Source organism: Arvicanthis niloticus, chromosome X, assembly GCF_011762505.2.
Source record: "Arvicanthis niloticus isolate mArvNil1 chromosome X, mArvNil1.pat.X, whole genome shotgun sequence".
In the NCBI taxonomy this organism is placed as follows: domain Eukaryota; kingdom Metazoa; phylum Chordata; class Mammalia; order Rodentia; family Muridae; genus Arvicanthis; species Arvicanthis niloticus.
This window is the reverse complement of record NC_047679.1, coordinates 125,478,024-125,503,400: the sequence shown is the minus strand read 5'-3', so window position 1 is coordinate 125,503,400 and position 25,377 is coordinate 125,478,024. Positions and strand designations below refer to the sequence as shown.

General features: G+C 40.8%; 1 protein-coding gene across 2 annotated transcripts; it reads right to left on the bottom strand.

Moving 5' to 3' along the window:
- Window positions 1-888: 888 nt before the first annotated feature.
- Tmem185a (transmembrane protein 185A) lies at window positions 889-25,012 on the bottom strand. 2 transcript variants are annotated; one of them, XM_076918997.1, is made up of 8 exons: window positions 24,827-25,008; window positions 18,165-18,245; window positions 17,040-17,216; window positions 14,336-14,543; window positions 7,115-7,198; window positions 4,320-4,496; window positions 3,653-3,776; window positions 889-2,467 (listed from the first exon to the last, which is right to left on the bottom strand). In XM_076918997.1, exons 3-8 carry the CDS (start codon window positions 17,096-17,098, stop codon window positions 2,223-2,225), a joined length of 897 nt encoding a protein of 298 aa, XP_076775112.1. In that variant the 5' UTR covers window positions 17,099-17,216; window positions 18,165-18,245; window positions 24,827-25,008; the 3' UTR covers window positions 889-2,222. The 2 variants fall into 2 exon arrangements, with proteins under 2 accessions (XP_076775112.1, XP_034341964.1); XM_034486073.2 differs by lacking the exon at window positions 18,165-18,245 and having other exon boundaries at window positions 24,827-25,012.
- Window positions 25,013-25,377: the final 365 nt, after the last annotated feature.

The window sequence follows — 25,377 nt, the reverse complement described above, 5'->3', positions numbered from 1 at the left end:
CAGTTATGCAAAGGTCAAGAAATCTGGCAGTTGGCTTTCACAGATAACTTCAATTAACTTGACCAGGAAACAGCAATAGAGATGTGGGTTGGCTTTTTTACCTGCATATATAATATGTTCTATACAATCATTCATCTAGGGTATGGTGCTCAGAGATGAAGACAGCCATCTACTCCAAAGCAGCTCTGGTATCCCATTGCCATCCCACACAGGACTACTTTCCACTTCCCATTTCCATGAATAAATAAAATCTCCACACTGGAGACATAGTGACCCCAGAGTCCTGGGCCTTTGGGAGCAGTAGTGGCAGACATCTCTTCATTTTCTCAAAGGGAGAAGAGTAGTGGCATCCAAGTGCCAAGACTGAGAACCAGTGGTACCTCAAACAGGAGTAAAGCACCTGGCAGTTGAGTATCTGCTACTGCTTTGACTTAACAAAGTGTTTTCTGAAATCCAAGGAGCTCGAGAAAGAATTTATGCCTGATCTCTGGCTACATGCAGGGTATTTCTAATCAACAGCCAAGGAATTGATCTTCCTGCCAGATGCTGTCAACCATGACCTGAAAGACCTCCTAGTAATGTTCCCCCTAAGCTGCAGAGGCAGTTAAGAGACTGGATAAAACTGTGTAGTGCAATTGCAGGCATGTTCTAGAACCTCAGAAACAGTCTAGAAGGCCCCCCCAAGCTTTCACAATGGCAGAAGGCCATCAAGCAGCCACTGGGGATGGATGGCAAGAGCTTCTTCCCTCTACTGCTGCTTGAAGAAACAGTAAAGGATGCTCGCCCTATCTGCCTGCTTTACTTGCCTGTGGTAGCCAGAGGATGTCCTTGTCATAAGGCGAGAATAATTCCAGTTTTTCTACAAAGTGAAATACACACATACACATGTAAAATGAACCACTTTATTGAACTACAGGAGCAAAAAATAGTGGATTCAACCACATTTTAAAGAGACTGAACAAAAATTGCTACACTGTTTCCCCTTTCTCCTGAAACAGAACAGGCTCACTGGAGGCCTGTGCCAAGGGAAGGATTAGGGTCATAGTAGACTCCAATGATGTGTGACTGAAGCTACTGATCAGGTGACCATGAAAACACATTGTACCTCCTGATCAGGAAGATCAAGGCTCCATTTACTTCCATTGGGAAATGAATCATTTGATTTAGACTGAAGGTTATTTTCTGGTATGATGGGTTCTGGGCTGGCTATACCAGCAGAGCCTGGAGAAACTGCTGACAGGTGATGGTACCTGCATGCCCAGTATGCAGTGTTCTTGCTGGTAGACAGAATGCTCTGGACTTTGACAGGAGTCTCTGGCTCTTTCTGGCCTGCCTTGGCAACCTTCTCTAGTGTCTTGATCTCAAGGGGGCATTTCTTGGGCTTGTAAGCCACTTCTTCCACACCCCATGTTAGAAAAGCACAGAGCTTTCCTCACTTATAGTAGCTGTGCTGGCAGGAATTCCAGGGTGTCAGTAGTCATGGTGGGGCATCTGTCTGAGACACAGCAGCTGAGCTCTCTGCTTCTTCCATGGCTTAACCCATCTAGCTCCAGCACAAGCTTGTAAAAAAATACTTTAACAGAGAATATGCTGTACAGAACTAGAATTTGACACTGTATATTACAGTGCTAAAATAGCTGTATAAATACTATACAGGCATGGAATCATGCCATTGGGAAGGGCTCATTGATGAAGCCCTGCAAACCTGCTGTCATCCTGCCTAAAGCGAAATTTCTGTACAGCAGGGACAAGGAAAGCAAGGCTGGGCTGTATCTGAACACAATAGGTGTGTACAGACCTACTTACAGTCCCCACTGGCTACCTATAAGCAGCACAGCTGAGCCACAAATGTAAGTGGTCCCATAAGAACCACATTGTTCAATACTTTAATAGGAATTTTAGCACTAGAAAATCTGCCCAGAGCACAGATATGCTTTCTGTGGGCCTAGGCAGCAGTCATCCCTGGGTGGGTACCACAGGAATGAGAACACATTTTAGGTACCCATATAGAAAGAAATGGGTGATTTGCTCATGTGTCACTGGCATCCATATTGATAGATAGCCTTAGTCCCTGCCACCTATGTTCTGTTATGAGTGGCTAGTTGACACTGGATGCAAAAGAGGCTTCAAACGGAGGTCCGAGGTTCCAGGTCTAGGTCAGGGGCAAGGGAAGTAGGAGTGTGAGTCTCAGTGTACGCACACTCCGGCCCTGGTGGCGTCCTCTAGTCTGGCATTTCAATATTTAGTTTGGGTGGAGGAAGGACATACTTGCCAGGGCTCTGAGTGATGACCACCCTGGCCTTCTTGCGAAACATAGGTGCAATTTTAGGAGGTTCTGGAACTGGGGTTTCTTCTGTTTCCTCACTATCTTCATGGTGGAGATCATATGAAATATTTCCATACTCTCTCAAAAATGGGAATATTTCAAGCAGAAACTGGCAGAAGTCTTTGCGAATACCAAACCACCCTGAAAAATAAGAATTTTCCCTTTCAAACTGTAGGCTTTCACATCACACATCTTTCCTGAACAAGGAGTTCTACTGGCACTATGTATCACTTTACCCAGGTTCTTCAGAAGTAAAATCTGGCCAGGATCTAACTGCCCAATAAGCAGAGGAATGAAGACCTCCAGCTCCAAAGTTCTCAGAGTGAGACCCCAGGCTAGTATTGGCAGCATCCACAGGTCCTTATTTGAGGGGCAGTGATTTTCTAGCCTGTAATCAGAGCTCCTGGTTGGAAAATGGTGAGGTAGGCTAGAGAGTGTGGCTTTACCTGACCAGCCACTGACTCAGATGGAAGCTGGGGCTGCAGAACTATGAAAGCGATTCTCAAATACTTGCAAAACCTAGACCAGTCCACCTTCTTCCCATTTTCTAGACCCAGGTTAAACTAACTGCTGACAGAGTGATATTTAAGCAGACTTCTGTAACTATCTGAAATTTGAGTAGACACAAGAAGGAATTGGCCAAAGTTGAGTCTGACCTCATGGGAACCCCTCAAACTGGGTCAGTGAGTTATGCTGTTTCAGTAGGGGATTGCCAGCTCTACCAGTATAAAAATATTAGCTCAGCCTGCACTGCACTGTACACTCTCCCCTTCCAAAGATGTAAAGTGGGCAGTTCTCTGGGTCACATGAAGTGGAGCTCACAGCCTTATGAGAATAGTATCTTCCTCAAAGACCATCTCCAAAGCACATGCCATATAATATTAGTCAAGACAGAGTCGTCTAGCTCCATGAAACTGAAAATATTCCATTCCATTGAGGAGAGAGGGACAGAAAGGGTCCTGAATGCTCTTGGAATTTTGGTGGGATATGTGGATTTTCCCTGAATCCATCATGAGCCAATTTTTAAGGAGCAGGGAATGGGAACTCGAAGAGACAAGCTGCCATGTATGGCCCTATTTCCACTTGTCCACTTATAGTGTGCACTGGAACGAGGTGGAATGCAGATGCGCATCCCAATGCAGAGACTGCATGCTCTTCTTATGGAGTACTGCTCCCCTTCCTCATCTTTAAAATACACAGAACAACTTCTAAACTGAGGTCCTGAGTCTCAGCATTTTGTAAAGAGCAGCACATGTGCAGACCACACACACACACACACACACACACACACACACAAACACACTGTTTCTTAGTCTGTGGACATACAGTGGTTTCCTCCTTTCTGTCCAAATGTTGTTGCCATCAGTGTGATCAACGAGAGCCACAGGGGAACAAATATTGGAATACAGGAGAAAGCATTGTGGCCATCCAGTTTGTGAACCAGCAGGATCTACAAAAAGACAAAGTTAAGGTTAGTGTTGATGCATCACCATAAAATGGACCAAGTCTGCAGCTGTCCACATTGTAATCCCTCCCTCTGTCGTATCTGAGAAGAGAGAAGGCCACCACAAGTAATGGCAGCATCCATCCAGGGGAAGAAAAAGACAATGGAAAATTTCATATCCTTCCCCAGGGCCAAACTAAAGTCTACCAGCTGAAAGATCCCCCACTGCCAGGAGTTTTATGAGAAATTCTTCCCAGGGTTTGTTCAAAGGAGTCAATAGTATCTAGTCTAGTATTCCCTACTGAACTTCAATACAAAACCAAATTGTCCAACATCCTTTTAGAGTAGAAGCTGGATGTGGTCAAATGCCTTGTGGGCAGAGAGATACTGCTGTCTGTGAGTCCTGCAAGCACAGTCTCATTGTTCCAAGTTCCCTCTGAACTTTCTCTCTCCCACAAGGATAGCAGTATATCTAGCTAGCTATGGTAGATGCTGTCCCACATAAAAGTAGAATGTGGGAGCAGAAGAGATTTCATGTAGAAAGCTTACCTCAAAAGTAAGAAGAGGTACAACAATGGTCATCCAGCTCAGTGCCATGGTTATGTGTGTCCTGCGTTGTTCTGCAATCACGTCCATAGAGCGCAGGAACAGAACAGACCAAACAATGTAATAGAGGACCACCAGGCACAAGAAGGACATGAGAATCCACAGAGGGACACACACAACCTGGAGAGGAGTAGAAACATGATGTCTTGAGAGCTTCTCTACAGCTCTGGCAGCTGCCTTTATCATTTTACTAGGTCTGTTCAGGTAGTCAAGGAGAAGCATGACTACAGTCCTACTGCCCAGGGCTGTCATGGAGGTAGCATGGGAAACACCACATTCATCAAAGGACTTCCATCCAGGAAATAATGTCATTAGGCATTCAGGTAACAAACCTGGCATCTGGTCCTCTAACATAGCATATTTTAAGTTTCTTCTGAATAGACTCCTTCAGTTTCAAGTCCCCCATTTTGTCATCCACCCATTCCCATGCTTCCCACCTCTCAGTCACTTCCACATTCCTTCATTCTCAGTTCCTCCACTCCCTTACTCGCAGTCACTGACTGCTGCATCCCCAGTGGCTTGCTCCCAAACCCAGTTACATCTTCCTTACCTGCTCTCTCCTATGTCCTCACTGCCCCTTACATACCCACTGTCACCCCACTCACTTCCTCACTCGTCATCAATCATGTACTCCTCTCTCCTACCCCCACTGAGTCTCCCTCACGCACCACACATGGACCCCAGAACAGCAGAATCCCCTCTTCCTCCCCTGTGTTTTCCTCACTCCTCGCTCTCATCCACTTAATTCTTACATGGCACTCATTCATATACTCCTTTTACTCAAACAGTCCCTCATGCTCAATCTGTCTAGCTGTTCATGGAAGGATTACCCCTCACTGCTACATTCTTATTCTGACAACTTTCCCTCCCACTTCCTCCCACTTCCTCCCACATCCCTATTCTTACATTCCCTCCAAGAGTCCCCCTCCCTCTCATTCAGTCGCTCACATATCTGTTTACTTACACTTCTAAAGCACTCACTCCTGCACATTTATTCTCACTCAGAGTTATTCAACACCAGTCACTGACTCCCTCAATCACCTATGTGTCTGGATGTGTCTGCCTGGTTGTGTACACATAAATAAGTCCTTATTTTTAATTGACTCCGTGGTATATATTTGCTAAAAGTCAAAGTTTTTGTATTTGCAAGAGCTTTTCCTCAGTCAGTGACCTGTCTTTCCCTTTATTTTGTTTCATGAAGTCTAACTTTATAATTTCATCTTATGCCTCATATTATTGGTGCCATGTATAAAGAATATTTTACTGATTTGCAGATTTCAATAATTTTTCCTCCCTTTTCTTCTAACAGTGCTATAATTTTGACATTTTAACTTAAACACTTGTGATTTTAGTTGTTACATAACTTTTAGGCCTTTTGAACAGTTTGGGGATCTTTCATATAACATGAAAGTAGAAGGTATCTGCTTATAGAGGAGAAAAGGCTAGCAGGATAGAAAAACAAGAGAGAGAGGGATGGGGCAAATTTAGGCAAATAAAAATGAATGATATATTCATATGAAAACATAAAAATAAAACCCATTATTTGATACACTAAACACATCAATAGAAAACAAATTCTCTAAAAATTTTCTATCTTGGGGTTGGAGAGATGGTTCAGTGGATTTAGGGTACTTGCTAGTCTTGCAGAGGAACTGGGTTTGATTCCCAGCACCTACAAGGTGGCTCACAACCATTTGTAGCTCCAGTCCTAGGAGATCCTATATGCTCTCTTCTGGCTTCCTCAGTCACTAAAGGTATATGGGGCACTGACATGCATTCAGGAAAACACTCATACACATAAAAATAATAAAATCTCAAAAACGTAAAAATTATCTATAACTCAGTAATGCCTTTTCTAGAATAATTTCTAAGAAAACATTAAAATAATAAACAAGAATTTTTATACACAAAAATACACCAGAGGTTTGAGATAAAAAGTCTTGTAATGTTTCTAGAACATTAAAATAATTATGATTGATAATAATTAAATGGTTCAAAATAGCTAAATGAGAATAGTATGTTGATCATTCCTTGCATAAATAAATGATAAATGTCTGAGGTAAACTGGTAATTAAACTGATCTGATTTTTACATATTAAAAACACAAAATGAAAGGTTCTACTGTTCTTCATAAACATATATAAGTAGGGTGTAGTTAAAAATTTAGAAAACTTAAAAACAGGTATACAAAGAGGCACATTTTAATATCACAAATATGAGCAGCAACTGAAACATTTAGAAACAGATATGTTTCATAAATGCAACTTATGAGTCAATGAAGCCTTATGTGTCATCTTTACAATATTTGCTGATATGAACAAATGCTTAAGCTATATTAAAACAAAAAAGCTGGATACAAAAGAATCTCAACTATGTGTGTACAAGGGAACAAAGCCCACTGTGTTAGTTCCCAGTATTGGTACTATGTGATCACTAGTTGCTACTCATGTTTGCTTGGCTTTTTTTCCAAAATTTTTGAAATAAATATGAATTACTTTTATAATAAAAGGTGTGTTTAAAAATTTAAAAAGGAAGCCGGGTGGTGGTGGTGCACGCCTTTAATCCCAGCACTTGGGAGGCAGAGGCAGGTGGATTTCTGAGTTTGAGGCCAACCTGGTCTACAGAGTGAGTTCCAGGACAGCCAGGGCTACACAGAGAAACCCTGTCTCAAAAAAAACAAAAAAAACAACAACAACAAAAAAAAAAAAAACAAAAAAAAATTTAAAAAGGCTACGTACAAGCCAGGGCCAGTGGATGATCTTGTCCAGTCTTAAGGCAATGAATATAAACTGAAGAATGTTGACAGAACACAGGATTTCTAGCTAAAAATGAAGAAAAAAACAGTTAAAGAAGTTGCATTGAACATAGTGGTTATTTGTTTAACACACTCATAGGCAATGGAAATTTTATTACTCTAAAACTTTAATGATCTTAGGCAGGAAGCTTCTGATTGTTTTGGCAACAGAAATGCAGAGAAGGATCATGCTGAGGGGAACTGTCTTTTGTCCCATTCTTAAGGTAAGCTGGTGCCTTGGCCATTTTGTTGTTTACGATCTGAATATTGGCCTAATAGTAACCTCTTTTGAAAGAAGAGAGAAAAAAGAGGCAGTCTACAATAGATTTCTTTATGCCTCTGCTAATAACCAGTATATAGCTGATTTATACCCTAAAACTTCCTTCTACTTCTAACTAGGGCTCTGCCATAAATCACATGCCTTCTTTCCCAGTTCTCTGAGGACCCTGTCACCTTAAGCCAACAATTATAGATTTGGTATTGCATCATTAATTCTTACTGTGCTACTGATCTTTCCCAGTTTAAAAATAAAACTACTTGCCAATTTCCCATTAAACCCAAAATGTCCAAATAGAAGTAAGTTCACGTCTCTTGTGATTCAGCACTCCTGGCCTAACCCACTTTTTGGGTACATTCCAGTTTTGTGAGGCAAGAATGGCTACATAAGGCCCCATTGCCTCATCTTCCATTCTAAGCTACTGACAACTCCTATTTACCAAGGGCCTCAGTACCAATAGGCAGCAGAATATTTATATCTGTATCTTACTGGGCTATTTCAACAGCATTTTAAGGTTGACCAATTATTTTCTCTTGTATTACTGAGTTTCAAGAATCATATTATACAGTCTTGGCATGCTGTGAGCACTCAGAGAAATTTTTCTTGGGCTTCCTTTCTATTCCTTAAATGGCTATACTTCTAGCATCCCAAACAGACATCCCTTTCACTGAATCACACACTAGCACTCATTCACACCACCTGGGGTGGAGAAAGTTTCAGCAACACTGCAGCTTAACATATTGCCTAGTTGATTAGTTCTGAAATGTGCCTGCAAGCTAGCTGGACTGCTATCTAACAGGTCCAGTGTGCAGTTGCCAAATGGCTCTCCTAGAAGTACCTGGCATTAAATTGATCCCCAACTGAGCTCACTCTCTCCTGAACTCTGTCTCTCTACTTTCCATTACGGTAAGGCAACACAATAGCCTATAGTAGCCTCTACATTCTCATATTCAATTATCACATTCTGCCCATTCTCCCATTTAATGTTCTCTTGGAGGCCTTGCTTCCTTTAGTTACATGTGACTTCCTAAGTATGACCCATTTTTTCACCAACCCTCCAAATCGCAATTCCACAGCTCTATTCCCTTCAAGATAGATGAACCTTTGCACCCAAGGATCCCCAGGAGGCTTTCTTCTGATGAGTCTTTGTCCTTGCCTATACATTTTTACTCTAGAGAACTCTCTACCAGCTCTTCACCAATATTTTCCTGAAATACCAGATTTTAATCACAACTGCTGAAAATTCTGTTTTTAATCCTCTTGCACCAATACAGGTAAAGCACTGGAACCTATGGGGGGAAATGCTACAAACCATTTCAAGCCAGGGATGTGCATGGTACAGGTATCAGTCAGTTTTCCTCAAATTGGATATTATTCCTGGTGTACTGTGAGTTCACTAGGATGATGAGAACACCTCATTTGTATATTTTAAAGAAATTTAGTGTGTTGTACATGCATGCATCTATGTATGTATGTATGTATGTAAGTATGTATGTATGTATGCATGTATATATGTATCTATATCTATCCATTTATCTATTTTGAGACAGGGTCTCATGTGTTGTCCTGACTTGCTTGGAACATACACTATGCAGAGCAGGATGGTCTCAGAGATCCACTTGCCTCTGCCTCCTGACTACTAGGACTAAAAATGGACACTATGTCAGGCTCCTACTTTATTTTTGAGACATGGTTTCTTATTAAACCTTTAGCTTGACCTATTGCCTAGGCTCTAGGGTCAGCTAGACCCTCAGGATCTAGCTGTTTCAGCATCCTTCTACTGGCATGCCAGAAATATGCCTCTAGCCAGGCTTTTACATGGATTCTAGAAATCTGTGGTAGTTTGAATACAAATGCCCCCTCCCGGAGTGGTATAGCTGGATCTTGAAGTAGAACTATTCCCAATTTTCTGAGAAACTGCCAGATTTATTTTCAGAGTGGTTGTACAACTATGTACTCCCACCAGCAGTAAAATAGTGTTTCCCTTGCTCCACACATCCTTGTCAGCATGTGCTGTCAGTTGAGTTTTTAAGTTTTAGCCATTTTGATAGGTGTAAGATGCAATATTAGGGTTGTTTTGATTTGTATTTCCCTAATGATTAAAGATGTTGAACATTTTTTAAGTGTTTCTTGGCCACTTGAGATTTTTCTGTTCAGAATTCTCTGTTTAGTTGTGCCCCATGTTTTAATTAGGTTATTTGGGTTGTTGGTGTCTAACTTATTGAGTTCTTTATATATATTGGATATTAACCTGTGGTCAGATTGGTGAAGATCTTTTCCAATTCTTTATCTTGCCCTTTGGTCATATTGACAATGTCCTTTGACTTAACCTTTGACCCAAAATTTGCCCCTCCTACAAGAAGTACAAAGACAATGATGGAGCAGAGACTGAGGGAATGGCCAACTGATAAGTGGACCAACTTGAGACCCATCCCATGTGCAAAAACCAATCCCTGACACTATTAATGATAGTCTACTATGCTTTCCTCTGAGAGGCTCCACCAGCAGCCAATGAAAACAGATGGAGAGACCCATAGCCATACATTGAACAGAGCTCAAGGAAGAGTTAGAGGAAGGATTGAGGGACCCGAAGGGGATAGGAACTCCACCAGGAAGACCAACAGAGTCAACTCATCTGCATCCTTTGGGGCTCCCAAAGACTGAAACACCAAGCAAAGAGCATATACATGGGCTGGACCTAGGCCCTACATATGTAGCACATGTGTAGCTCAGCCTCCAAGCAAGTCCCCTAACAACTGGAGTGGGAGATATCCCTAAAGCTGTTGCCTGCCTGTAGATACTGTTCCCCTAACTGAGCTGCCTAGCCTGGCCTTAGTGGGAGAGGATATGCAAAATTCTGCAATGACTTGATGTGCCAGGGTAGGATGATACCCAGGAGGGGGTGGGTTCCGCTTCTCAGAGGAAAAGGGGAGAGGGAAATGGGGAAAGGAGATGTGTGAGGGACCAGGAGGAGGGGGCTGCAATTGGGATGCAAAGTGGATTAATTAATTAATTAATGAAAAAGACAATGGCCCCCATAGGCTCATATATTTGAATGCTTAGTCACTAGGGAATAGATATGTTTGGAAATATTACAGGGACTGGGAGGTATGGCCTTGTTGGAGGAAGTTGTCACTGAGGATAGGGTTTGAAGTTTTTCTCCAGACCCAGTCTGTTTCTCATTCTTTGTGGATCTAGAATATAGAACTCTCATGTACTTCTTTAGTATCATACCTGTCTGGATGCTACCATACTTTCCACTATGGTGATAATGGACTAACCTCTGAAAATTTAAGCAAGCTCCTAATTAAATGCTTTCTTTTATAAGAGTTGCTTGGTCATGGTGTCTCTTCAAAGCAGTAAAGCTAAGACAGAATGTGAACTCAGCTCCTCATGTTTTCACAGTAAGCACTTTAATCAGTGAGCTATCTCTCAGCAGTGCATATTTTGACAGCTGGAGATGTAGTCCCTGTCCAGGCTATCTCTGTGCAAAGGCTTTCCCCAGCTTCCACATTTCTCTCCTATTTCTACTCCAGAAACACCTTAGCTACTCTGTGGTCTGCTTGGCTAAAGAGTTTCTCTTGTCTTTATTCTTTAGTATGCCTGAAATATGGTCCGTTTCTACTTTCCCAACATGGGGCCCACTGGCAGGCCCAAGGTCCTCCTTTCTATCTCTGTGAGAACTTCTCAATTCCTCCAGCTTCCCTTGATAGATATTCTACATTTTTGGTATATCTAATATCTTGTGCTCTCCACTGAATCTTGGCTTCACATTCACAGCTTTGCACACTGTCCTATCAGAGGTTGTTTGCTGGACTGTGAGACTGGCACACATTGCCAGGCATCACAGGCTTTCTTTTGAAATATAAGTATAATTCTTTGTGACTCTGTAACTTTTGCATTTTGCCTGCAAAATTAGCAACATGTAGATGACATCAAGGTCTACCACTGCTCATACCATAGCTATAGCAGCCACTGAGTACCTGGATAGAAAAACATGGGGAAACAATTTCCAGATTTTCTTTTTTCTTTCTTTTTTCCAAAGCCTACTTTTTTATTGGATATTTTATTTATTTACATTTCAGGTGTTATCCCCTTTCCCCATCCCTCCCATAAAACCCCTATCCCATCCCCCCTCCTCCTTTTTGCTTTTATACCATTTTGACTACATGCAAGTATTAAGGCCAGTTCTAGGTTGAGGGTCTAGCAACACAATAGATGCAAATAGTCAAGGAACAAACAAGACAATAAACACAAATAGTCAAAGAACAAGCAAGGCAATAAACAAAGGTCTATGAATGCTCCCATGATCACTGTTTCTAAGGACTTATCAGGATGACCAAAATATCTGCACCTACTTCCCTATCCTAGCCCAAAGTCATTTTCATGCCTAAAGCCTACTTCTTTGTTCTAGCCTAAGATTTAGATTCCTGCCTGAAATCACTTCTTTGTTCTAGCCCAATGTCAGATTCCTGCCTGAAGCCTACTTCCTTGTCTTTGGCCAATGTCAGATTCCTGCCTGAAGCCCACTTCCTTGTTCTTGGCCAATGTCAGATTCCTGCCTGAAGCCCATTTCCTTGTCCTTGGCAAATGTCAGATTCCTGTCAAACAGCCGCCCCCAAAGCTCTCCACATCCAGATTTTCTTGTGCAAACAGAGAACCCTGAAGTGTTTCTCTTGCAAAAAAGGAAAATCGTTCAGGTGAGAAATTTCACACCTTTGAATTTGAAACCCCTACCAAGCCCACAGAGACACCTTCCTATTGCCATACTGTTAAAACAGTTGAAATCTTTTTTAATAAATCTAATATTCTCAATGCCATGCTTTCTTTAGCCACAACTTCACATGGCCTTATATACCCTTGGTGATTTGAATGAGAAATGTCCCTCACAGTCTCAAGCATTTGAACACATGGTTCCAACTTAGCGGCAGTGTCTCAGGAAACTTAGAAAAATGTCACTGAGGATAGGATTTGAGATTAAAGTCTCTCTGTGCTTCATGACTCTGAGGATGTTGACCTCTCAGCTTCCCCCACTGCCATCATGCCTCCTGCCTCAGTGATCATGGATATATGTCCATCTGAACAGAAAACTCAAAAAAGCTCTGTCTTCTATACTTTGCGTTGGTAAGAGTATGTTATCACAGCAACAGAAAAATAACTTTGGTGGTTTGAATAGGTATGGTCCCCACAGACTCAAGTGTTTGAATGCTCAGCACATAGGGAATGGCACTATTAGGAGGTATGACCTTGTTGGAGGAAGTGTGTCACTGGGGGTGGGTTTTCAGGTCTCCTATGCTCAAGCTAGGCTTATCGTGGCAGTGGATCTGCTGTCTTTGGATCAAGATGTGGAACTCTCAACTACTTCTCCAGCAACATGTCTCCCTGCCTGCTTTCTGCCAAGATGATAATGGACTAAATTTCTGAAACTGTAAGACAGCCCCAATTAAATGTTTTCCTTTATAAGAGTAGCCTCTGTCATAGTATCTCCTTATAACAGTGAAAACCCAACTAAGACAGTAACTATTACAAAACCCAAATGACAGACGTTCTCAACCTTTTCTGTTCTTTTTGCACACAATTCTCACTATAAATCTGACAAAAAGCTGCCAGTAATATCCATTCTGCAGATCGAATGGCAGACTACCTTAGAAGTTCTTCTAGAAGATTAATTAGTCCATTACATTTTAATTCTATCTTTTAAAAGCTGTTTCTCTGTGGTATTTTGGTCACTAGATGCAAAAGCTAACACATAGTAGTCAGTGGTCTGAAAAGATAAATTATTGAAAGGAACCTACTGTACAGGGCCCCAGACATTTTGCCAAGTCCTGGATGATGTGGAGTAAAGCTGAGTGAGTACAGATTAAGTAAGGAATAAGGCAGTGAATCTTATCTCAGATAAGAAGTGTGTTGGGGAAAGGGGGTCTAGTGCTTCCCATTTTCCTCTAAATCTACTAGTTTATTGCTTTGTGTCCGCAGTTTCTTTCTAGTTAATACTCCTGGCTTTGAATTTGGCCTGACTGAAATGGAATTCTAGCCTTTCTCCTTAATGTGTGGCCATAAATAAATTATCCTTCCTGGGAAAACAACTGCACCTCTCTCATAGGTTGTTGTAAATATTTACTAAGTTGCTACTATTTGTGAAGTGACCATCCAAATGTCTGGCATAGATTAAGGATATTATCAATATTATCCATAATTGTTTTCTTTATTACTATTACTAGTCTTAGCATTTTAAATTAATTCTATATGTCCTCTTCTTGGGCCTAAAGGGCTTACATATAGAGGTACTTGATTAAAAAATAAACAAATAAATATATGGGCATAACAGGATAAGGCAACTAGAGGGCAGCTAAGGAGTGACAGCATAGGGGATCAGGTAGTGAGAAAATTAAAATTATTTATGTATTCATTTAGGTAGACTATTTTACCAAGATATTTAATTAAATACTAGGGTATGTGTTAATGTGACAACATCAAGTTTTTAAAGGATATTATTATCAATAATATAGGGTAACTAGCCCTCTTCCAAACAGTTGGAGGCTTTATTCTGGAAAGGAAGAAATTCAGCCAACCTAGAGTGTCAATTCCTGCTGAGTCCTCAGCCCGCCTGTCTGTTCTATAGATATAGGTTGCCAGCTTCACAACCATGTGGATCCATTCCTTAAAGTCTCTCTCTTTGTAGCTATGTCTCTATCTATCCTATTGGTTGCTTCACAAGACTGACAAACACAGGTAGCTTATAAAACAGAACACTAGGAAAAAGCTGAAGGTCTTTGTTCTCTTGTAAACCACAATCTAGAGTTAAGGATTAGTCTGTTCCTGATGAAGGATAAGGGACTGACATTATAGTAAATGCTTTAAAAACATGATTAAATAAACAAATCTCACCTCTAGTGACCTGTCATGTCGAAAGCCCCAGACACATGCTGCAACAGACACTGGGGAAACAAAGAACAATGGCATGAAGACCAGAAGCCAGAAATGGCTTCCTCTCTCAATCCTGTCACAGACCAGAACTTCAAACATCAGCAGGAGCAAATGGATGCCCACAGCAATTAACATGGCTTTAAACTCCACACATGTTTCTCCTTCTGCTCTAAAAGGGGATGGAAGAAGAAGAGAAAGAAAAAAACACTTTCAGAATCCTCAATAGTGCACAGCAAATACCAAGTCAATTTCCATTCTGAATTTCAACTGTAAATATGAAAAACAAAAGATGAAGTAGAAAGCTAAATTAAGCTTATCTTTAATAGACAATCTTGCAAATATCCAGGAACACTTAGGTTCCTAACTTTAAATTCAACTATCAGAGTTACTTTCAAAATTATTCTATTAATTACTTCTGTCACATCTCATGATCCTCACTTCTCACTGAATTAAAAACTAGACAAATCATATTTCATGAAATTCTATAAATATAATTTTAGCTTCATCTGCAAGTGTAGGTTACATTCAATAAGATATGGCAATTTTCTTAGGTGCTACTTTAAGATGCAAATAAAAAGTAATAACTCTTTTATTAATCTTTATTTTAGTAAGATAATGAATTAAAACCTATAAATTAAAAAAAAGTTAAAGGTTTTGCTCAAAAATTAGTTTAATTAGCTGTATAAATATAAACATAAACTATTAATAAACTAAAATTAAAAATGTTTATAATGCATTTGAAAGGTCTATAATGTTCATTCAAAATACAGAAAGATTTGTGACACACTTGCCCTATGGGTGGTAAATATTCTAGGGACTAGAGCAAAGAGAAAAGAAGGTCACAGGTAATTCCTGTAGCTTTCACTAGCATACTACTGAATAATGGTCACAAGGGAATAACTGTGCCTGTGTATACCATACATCCAGCCAGCCCCAAACATAACTGGTTTTCCTTACTTAAAAATATCAAAACAGAGGAAAAAGTACATATAATTTTTAAATATCAACTAATGATTTTTTTTGAGAAACAAGAATTAGATATCTGAATTTTTCCCATAGAAAAGGGATATACAACCTAGGCATGGTAGCGCTTACCTTTAATCTTAGCACTTGGGAGGTAGAGGCAGGTGGATCTTTGTGCATTTGAGGCCAGCCTAGTCTACAAAGTGAGTTCCAGGACAGCTGGGTCTGTTAGACAGAGAAACCTTGTCAAGAAGAAGAAAGAAGGAAGAAGAAGAAGAAGAGGAAGGAGGAGGAGGAAGAAGAAAAGGAGGAGGAGCAAAAGGAGGAGGAGGATGAGGAAGAGGATGAAGAGGATAAGAAGAAGAAGAAGAGGAGGAGGAGGAGGAGGAGGAAGAAGAGGAGGAGGAAGAAAGGGAGAGATTTAAGAGATATAAAACCACAGATTAGGGCTGGAGAGATGGTGCAGCGGTTAAGACTGCTTGCTATTCTTCTAGAACACTTGAGTTTAGTGCTCACCACTCACATTGGGATGGCTCCCAGCCACCTATAACCCTAGCCCAGGGATTCATCATCCTTTTCTGGCCTCCATGGGTATCCTCATACATAAGATATACATTCATATGAATAACAATAAAACATAAGTCTTGAAATAGTTTGTTTATTTATTTATTTATTTATTTATTCCCTCCCCCTCCTCTGTTTTTAGAGACCGGGTTTCACTGTGTAGTCCTGGCCATCCTGGAACTTGCTCTATAGTTCAGGCTTGGCCTTGAACTCAGAGATTTATCTGCTTCTGTTTCCTAAATGTTGGGATTAAAGGTATATGCCACCACTCCCTAGCATATTATAATCTCAGGGGAAAAAAGAAAAGAAATATTCACACACTAATGTCCTTCATTTGCTACAATTTGTTGTTGTATAGAGCCCTTTGAAAGTCCTACATTTCTATGGGATATACATTTTATACATTCTAAACTATAGGTTCTTTTAAAAGTTGATAATCAAGAATTTTTAAAGCTGAAGTGGCCCCATCTTCTATATTCTTTCACTGTCCTATCAGGAACATCTGCACTCATCTTCCTGATGTTGATTTCTAATGGTCCTCACTCTCTCTACTTCCTCCCTCTCCTCCCTTATCTTTGAGAAAAGAAATGTAGTGACCCCCACAGAATCCAGCTACAACAGGCTGCCACCATTTCCATGACCCCCAAATCTCTACCTTCTTTTTAACATCTGGTTCTCAGTTTACCTCAGTCTCAGATAGTTTACCTTATCTAAGGGACTCATAGCCTTTGGCCCAAGTTTATTCCCTGGTGTAACTAACAGGATTAGAGGAGTAGAAGAAAGGGAAGCCTAGTTCTAAAAGTAAATTATAGAAGTCAGATCCTTGGTAGACATGGCCAGAGAACTATAGATAGAGTGTTTCTGTGCTTTTTAGTAAGCTACAGCAAAATATTTCTATATTTGTGGGTGTCTGGTGTTATGCTTGTAGGCTTTCTAGGTACTCAACCATCCAAACTAACACTGTTCTGTAAGAAAATACATAACAAGTGTCTTTGTTTTCAAAACCCCGATGAGGAATGTTTGTTGGACTACAAAACAAACTTCAAATAGAAATTGTCCTAATGTTATCTCTAGTGAGAACCATCATGATTTTGTTCTCTTAAGATATACATCAGTGGGTTTTATAAAGCAGTATTACCGATATTGAGGATTTCGTGCCCAAACTCCAGTTCCAACTGATGCGCCAACAATGACCATTAACTTCCACAGCCATATTGGAGCAAAGACAGCCCAGTAGCTCCACTGAATGATGCCATCCAAACGAAGGGCCAGTAGCACAGAGAACAGCAGCAGACAGGCATAGATGAGGAATTTACTAGAAGGAAAGCAAAATGTGAAAAAGAGCTCATTTTTAACAAATATCTGATAATGAAATGAGGAGAAATAACAGAAACATTTCAGCTCATAAAAAGTCATTAATTCAGGGCTATAGAGATGAGTCAACAGTTAAGATCACTAGCTGCTTTTCTAGAGGAGATGGGTTCAGTTTTCAGTACTTAAAATGTAGTTAATGATTGACTATAGCTTCAGTTCCAGAGAGTACAACCTCTTCTTCTGGACTTCAGGGACCCTGTACAGACCAGGTCACAGATATATGTGCTAGCAAAACACTCATAGACATAAAACAAAGTAAAATACATTTTAAAGTCACTAATTCCATACAATTTCGTTGAAAGTTCCATGTAGAACACATACTATATTGGGGTTGGGAAAGCAACAGTGAGTAATTAAGTCTCCTGCTTCCAAAGGTTTTCTGATAGAAGTCTACACAGAAAGCCACAGTTACAATGTGGAACATTTGTATAAATGGTAGGACGGACAAAGTGAGATGGGAGCTAGGAAAAGAAAGTATAGGATCTGACTGAGGCAGTAGGAAGAAGAGAAGTGGTGACCACAAAACTGCTTCCAGAGGTAACTGGAAAATCAAAGATCCTAATACAAATAATCAGTCTCATCCGTTAGTTATTGTTCTAAATTATTCCAATCGCATGAAAATCAGGCACAGCAGTACTTTTTCCTCCACTTGACCACTGCTGCACCAATCTACTGCAGACTGGCTATTCTTCCCAACTCATCACATGGAGTATTGAATTAATTTTGAACCCAGATGTCAAGATACATAAAATTATTGTTTTTTCCTGCTTCTGAAGCTGACATTTTAAAATACAAGTATGTGGTATCTTAATAATCTCTCAAGTTGCCTCTAATGCCATTAGGATTTTAATTTAAAGGGCTGGAAAGATGGTTCAGTAGTGATGAATACCTGTTGTTCTTGCAGAGGCCTCAGGTTCAGTTTCCAGCACTCACATGGCAACTGACATCCTTCGATGCCCTCTTCTCTCATCTGTGTGTATTGCATGCATGTGGTAAATAAGACATACATGCAGGCAAGACACTCATACAAAATTAAAACAGTAATTTTTCTAAAAATACTAAGTTGAGAATTATGTTTCCAAAACACAAAATTTTGATTCTAATTCAAACCATAGATGTGTCTTTAAAATGGAGTTATATCATCCACATCTGACTTCACAGCATAAGTGCATTACCACTGGGCGGTGTGCCATGAGCCAGCCCATAAAAGCTATTGTCCTTTCTGAAATATATAAAATGCTTACTGCTCAGACTCATGGATAGTCACAAAAGAGAAGACTCTAACTTTAAAAGTTCTGAAGATTGTTCTAAATTATATTTTAAAACTACATATAAAAGTTCTAAATTAAATGAATACAGCTGAACTCTTTTTAGAGTCATTGGGTTTCTCCAATAAAATCTATTGCCTAGAGTATAGATTAAGGTCTATATGAATGCAAGTAAGCTAGCCTCCCACACATATACCACACTTTAGGTGACATATTTCTGTTTATGACTTGGGAGACTGGCTCCAACTGACAAACTATGGTTATTTTCACAAATTATTAAAAGGACTGTACCTCTTAAGCTAAATAAAACTTTATTACCATATGAAAATATTTTAGTAGAAATATTAACTTGTTTTATTAAGATAAAATGTTTAAGAGAATCTGACTAATAAATATATACAAAAGCACAAAATGCAGAGAAAAAAAACCATTCTTAAACAATACCAGGCTAGTAAAGAAGATGGACACTCAATCATCCTTATAGCATAGATCTCATCTGATTTCTTATATTGTTGATTCATTAAGACAAAGGTAAGTGGAAACATGGTGGAAATAATAAGTTCTATCTATTCTATCTGTAGGGTTATTAAAGAGAGACTTCGTAAAAAATCTTATTTGGTAATCACCTTTCTCACTAATGGATCATAACTCACTATATTATCAGTTATACAGCACCTACATTTAGAATCAGAAATTTTACTCACCTTGTATACTTATGAACCATCATCACTAAGCAAAGCAATCAGAAAGTCATAGCCAGGGCAGTGGGCTGAGCCCTCTTACATGAATTGTTTATCAAGAAAATGTCTCACCAGCTTGTCCATGGCCAATCTGGCGACGGGCATTTTCTCAGTTGAGATTCCATCTTCCCAAATGACTATCTGATGTCAATCTGACCAAACACTAGCTAGAATAGCTACTCAGCCTATTGGATTTACTCTGTCATAGGAGGAAGGGCCATGAAGGATGAAGCAAAAAATTTCAGAAAGAAGGAACCTGACCTGGATTAGACTCCTGAATTGGTCCATAACTGCCTGTATGACTTTAGAGAAGTCCAAGACTCTCTAAAATGAAGCTGTTTGGGGCCAGAGAGATGGGTCAGTAGGTAGAGGCGCTTGCCACTGGCCTGACAGATAACTTGAGTTTAATCCATAGGACCCACGTGCACGGAGAAGAGAACTGACTCCTGAAAGCTGTTCTCTGACCTTCATAAGCACACTGTGTCATATGTACACTCACTCACTCCTACAATCAATAAATTAAAAATGTCTTAAAATTAGAAAATAAAACAAAATGTGGCTGCAATCTGATTTGTTGTGCTATTGTAAAGAGTAAGGATGTTGAAAAATAAACTGCCAAATCTGTGTTGACACATGGTAGATGCAAATAAGCCATAGCCATTATTAACAACAATTAATCAGTAAAAGTCAAGACAATATTCTATCAATAGATCTCTATGCCCTCAAAACAGATGTGCAAACACTCACACAATAATTCATTATCAATACTAACACTACACTCACACTGACAGATCAGCAGCCTGGTTTTAAAAATACAATCTGTAAGGAGTACTTGGAGTAATTAACACTATATGTAATTTTTTACTCTGCTGGAAAATCAAGCCTAATGCCCTGTAAAAGTGCTATACCATTGAACTATATGCCTTAAGCTCAACATCATTTATATTTAAAACACTGCACACATTTTCTGCTGTTGGGAGCCGACTTTAGCAGAAAGCGGCTAGATCAACTTTGCAGCCATCTGGAACCATATACCCTGACGAAAGATTTGGTTTTCAATAGCCTACAACAGCTGAAGCACACTCTGATATCCCACATATTTTGTGTTGCTGCTTACTGCCCCCAGCTACAAGGTGCACGTGGTGGCCACGCCTGCAAGGTATTGCAGTTCACGTGCTGTCCACGTGCTATCTACGCCATACATGCCTGTAAGGCACACGTGCTATCCACGCCTGCAAGGCATTGCGGTGCACGTGCTGTCCACGCTATAGATGCCTGTAAGGCTTACGTCATATCAACACCTACAAGGCACGTGGTATCCACGTGCCTACAAGGCACGTGGCAAAAGCCTATAAATAGCTCAGAATTCCCTTCAATAAACGAGACTTGATCAAAATCTCTGTCTTGTCTCCATTCTTCGCGTCTCTTCCCCTTTATCCCCACTCTCTCTCTCGCTAGACCCTGACCCTCGGACCGGAACGGGCAGTACGGGCTGCAACAGTTTGGCGTCCAACATCAGGCTCCAGTAAGCGCAACAGTTTGGTGCCCAAGCATGGGGGGGTTCGCGACAGTTTGGCGCCCAACGTGGGGCTCCAGTAAGCGTAACAGTGTGGTGCCCAAGCGTGGGGGGTTCGCGACATTCTGCGGTACCCACTGATCCTTCTTTTTTTTTAATAATTTATTTTTATTTTATGTGCATTGGTGTTTGAGGGTGTCAGATTCCCTGGAACTGGAGTTGCAGACAGTATGAGCTACCATGTGGTTGCTGGAAATTGAACTCAGGACCTCTGGAAGAGCAACCAGTGCCCTTAACCACTGAGCCATCTCTCCAGCCCAATCCTTCTTTTTAAATAATTATTTTCAGGAATTTTTACCTTATTTTATATAAATAGGTCTTTTGCCTGTATGTATGTCTATATACCATGTATGTACCTGGTGCCTGCAGAGGCCTTTAGTGAACCATTACCAGCAACCACATTCATTTTTCCCCAAAATTTAAAATTAAAAACAGCTTACAAAGACTAAAGAATGGCTTTAGATGATGGAGCAAGCAAGAACTTTGTAAACATAATTTACTTCATTAGTATTACATGTCCACATAAGCAATCCCAATAAGGCATTTCTTACTCATTGTTCCAGTCTACAATACCTAAGGGATGTACCACACTCCCATGAGGAGTCCACTACAAATGAGTCAGTAGCCTAAAGAGAGTTCTCACAGCCTTCCAATGCAGTGTGGCTACCACAGCTGAAAGGCCTTCTCTAACAAATAACAACTTTACCAAAATAGTAGACAACTCCAAGGCCTTGTGATGTGGTCAGGTTGCCTATTAAAACCATGTATTTTCATACCTTCCTAGTGACATTCTGGAAATCAGTTGTCCAATTCTGTACCACTTCTAATAGTCTGTTTAGTCAATAAAGCTATTAGAGGCTTCAGGCAGTCAAGAAGGTTTCTTGGTAGACACAGTATGTTTCAACAAATTTAACTTTGTAACTAAAAGGCAATTCTGAAAAGAAGTTCATGATCAATCAGTTCTGTGACAGGTGGAAATAAGTATAGGGTCAGCTATCAGCCCTTCACAGCTGGGTGCTAAACACTTTTCAATCATTTTGTGTCACTACTATTTCTAGAAAAATAACAAACTTCAGTGAGTTCTCAGTGGCCAAGATTTCCAAGGTATAAGAGGAGGTCTGGAGCCACAGCCCATGCTTTGGGAACCACCAAACAATAACAGTGGCTATTTCTGTGATAGTCTCCAAAGTTAAGAAAGCACACTCTCCTGTACTGTTAAGGTCTTTCTCACCTTGTCAATGGAACAGTTACACTCTGAAGGGAAATAGGAAGACAGAGGAAAAATAAATAGTTCATACACCACGAAGAAAGCAGTCATTGAAAATAAGGGGCTCAAAAAAAAAAAAAAAGAAAAACAAAGAAAAAAACAAAACAAAAAAAAGATAAAGAAAAAAATAAAAATAAAATGAAAATAAGGGGCTCTAGACTCTTGTGAGTTATTCATTTCACTAATACTTACTGAGCCAGCTATTATCTCATGGACATAAATTACAACAAGAAAAGCCATAGTTATGACCTCACGTGGCTTGAATTTCATTGGGAGAGAGAAATATTAGTTAAATAAACAGAGACAAATGTAAGGCCATAGATAAGGCCTCTAAAGGAAGACTATGATATTCTACAGAGATTGTATAAGCAGGGAGTAATGGATGAGGTTGAGGAAGCCAGAACAACTTCCTTCAGCAACTACCAAATGAACAGAGATTTCAATGATAAATGGAAACTGAGTCAAGGAGAGAAGGAACTGTCCTATTAAATAAGCAATGCATGATGAAGTCCTGAAGTAAGAGGGCCATGTGTGAACTGGTTCGGAATTAGAGACAGAGAGTAAGACAGAAGCACACACAGATCTGAGGTCTTAGCACAGAGTGCTTTCCTGTCAACATTCCGACAGTTTGCTCTCCAGTTGTTTGACAGGCTTTCATTAGCATGGGGCAAGATTAACATAAAATGTTAAAAACTAGATCATCCACAGTACATGAAACATCACTAGCTTAAAAAAATCGACTTCTTAATATCACCTGTCCACTGCGTTCCTGAAACATCTAAGGTAACACTGTTCCTTTCTACTAATGACATTGAACCAGGACAATGGTGGGGTACAAGAGACCTTTTTTTTCGGGGAAAGATGCATTTTATTCCACTTAGAATTCAAGCACAAATAAATGTGTTGATTGTCATCATAAATCTCTTTGAAGTACTTCATTATAAATTTTAGAGTTTAGTATTTGAAAGAAAAAAAACATAAAGAAAAACTGGCTAAGGGTGTTATAAGTGGACCACTGTTTTGCTTTTACAACTCTTAGATAACCTGGGAGATCACCTTGTAGCTTCTAGACTATCTGTCCCATAATAAACCAGTCCTAGAAATTTCTATTTGCAACACATTGTGCAATCAGCCATTAATTCAGGTCCAATAGCCTTGTGAGCAATTATACTCATTCTACAGATGAAACAGATAACTGAGTTGCCCAAAGCCACAAAACAATTCAGTTTTTATTTCTGTTTCTTACCACTCAACCCAAACAATGAAAATACACAAAACCTGACGAGCTTCAGTACCAACACAGTTGTCCTACAGGCAAACCCTAATCCCAAGCAGTAGAAGAAAAACTAATTTACTTCTAAATGAACTCCTCTCTGCAGAGAAGCTTCCAGGCCATCAATGGTGACCACAGATCCAAGGCCAGAATATAAACAAAAAATAAGAGCACCCAGGCCAGTACAGTGGCTTTAAAATTGAAAATGTTACCATTCTCAAGGAGACTGCCCTCCAAATAGTCCCCTCTACCTCTCTCCAGTTCCTTTCATCTCCAACAAACAGCCAAGAAAGTGGCATTCTTGGGAATGAACAATACAACAAATTATCTATTTATATTCCCATTCCTTCCAGGCTGGGACTGCCAAGCATCTTAAGTGCCTAGCGTAGGACCTAGCATCCAGAGGAAGACTAGCTTGAGTGCATGCCTTCCCACTTAGAAATAAACGAGCAGATACTCCTTTTAAATAGTAATGGACTTAAAAAGATCAGTGAAATGAACTCACTTTGCAGCTTACTAAACGATGAGGAAAGAATCACTTGGTTGCTCATGGCCTAGTCTCCAATCTAGATCTTGACTCAGTTTAATTCCAAAGACGTTTTATGACTACTATATGACAGATGGGTGGGAGGTGATGTGGAAGGAAACAACCAGGAAGTGGTTTCTGCTTTGGGAGCTCACTGCCCGCAGAGGGAACACTTTTACAACAGTTTGGCAAGTGCAAGGACAGAGATTTATATACTTTAGTCAGTGTTTTCTCCACACTGCCCAGTAGGTATTTCAAGTCTGGGAAATAAGCAAGGCAATATCTACTTCCTGCGAATAAACTTATAGAGAAGACTAAGAAAAAAATGCGTTGTTAATGATCAGAATCAGGTTCACCCCCCAAAGGCATTATGTAAGATTTACCATACCCTGGCAACGACTCTAAAATTCAGTATCTCGGACATCAGTTTGACAAATAAGCGAAGAACGACGGACAGGCATAAATCTAAGGAAAACCCCAAGAGGTGAAACTACAGGAAACATGTAGGAAGGTGGCTGTGGGTGTCAGGGTCAAGTGAGATGGCCCTGGCACAGAAAATGGGGACAGGCAGAGCGGTGAAAGGGGAAAAAAAGAAATCAAGACAGAGAAGTTGAAATACCAACGAAAAAGGACGAGTGGAGAGCAATGGGCTTCCCTCCGGGAGGACACGTCTCCAAGACGGGCAACTTGGGCCATGGCAGATTGGTACCAGTTGCGGGAGGAAGAAGCGGATGGACCGACTCTGAGACCGACACAGCTTTCCCGAGAGCAGCTGGCAGCCATAAGGAGCCTCAGGCTGGTGCCTGGGTGCTCAGATGGCAGTGCCAGTGGCCGCCGCGCATCTCCCAACCGCTACCCGAACCCAAGCCCTCATCTAGTGTCGCTGGAGTAACCGCCTCACCTCGGGTTGAAATCCTGAAAGAGGCCCCTCAGGTTCATGGCGGAGAACTTCGCCGAGGCGTCCTCCTCTTCCCTCCCGCCCCCCGCACCGCGAAGCCTGCGCCTCACAGCGGGTTCATGCTGCCAAAGGCAGCCTCGTCGCCAACGCCGCCGCTGCCAGGAGAAACCAGAGCAACCAACTGACTCTGACAATCCTTCCGGCTTCCGTAGCTAGAATGCGCATGCGCTCTGAGCCCTGCCCCTCCCCCCAGCTCTCCAGAAGCGGGAGGTTGCCGACTGACAGTAGCTTTTTTGCTCCCAGGTACCTGCCTGCCTGCCTGCCTGCCTGCCTGCCTGCCTGAGGGACAGAACCTCTATAAAAAGAAGAGGGGAACTTCGCGGGAGGGGAATGCTGACTGGGTGGAAGTCATAAGGAGGGAGAACGCCAAACTGGAGTACCCCAGTGAGATCATCTCAGACACCTTTTACCTTGGCCACCTGTCACTCAGGATCCGTTCCAGGATTTGGAGGTTTTCCCCCAAGTTGACTGAACCTTGGGCTACACCTACCAGA

Coding starts and splice junctions, on each gene's coding strand:
- Tmem185a (XM_034486073.2), bottom strand. CDS start 24,864: ATGAACCTGAGGGGCCTCTTTCAGGATTTCAACCCGAG. Junction 7,199..14,335: donor GACATGACAGGTCACTAGAG/GTGAGATTTGTT, acceptor CTTCATTTTTAG/CTAGAAATCCTGTGTTCTGT. Junction 3,777..4,319: donor TACCTCTTCTTACTTTTGAG/GTAAGCTTTCTA, acceptor GTCTTTTTGTAG/ATCCTGCTGGTTCACAAACT.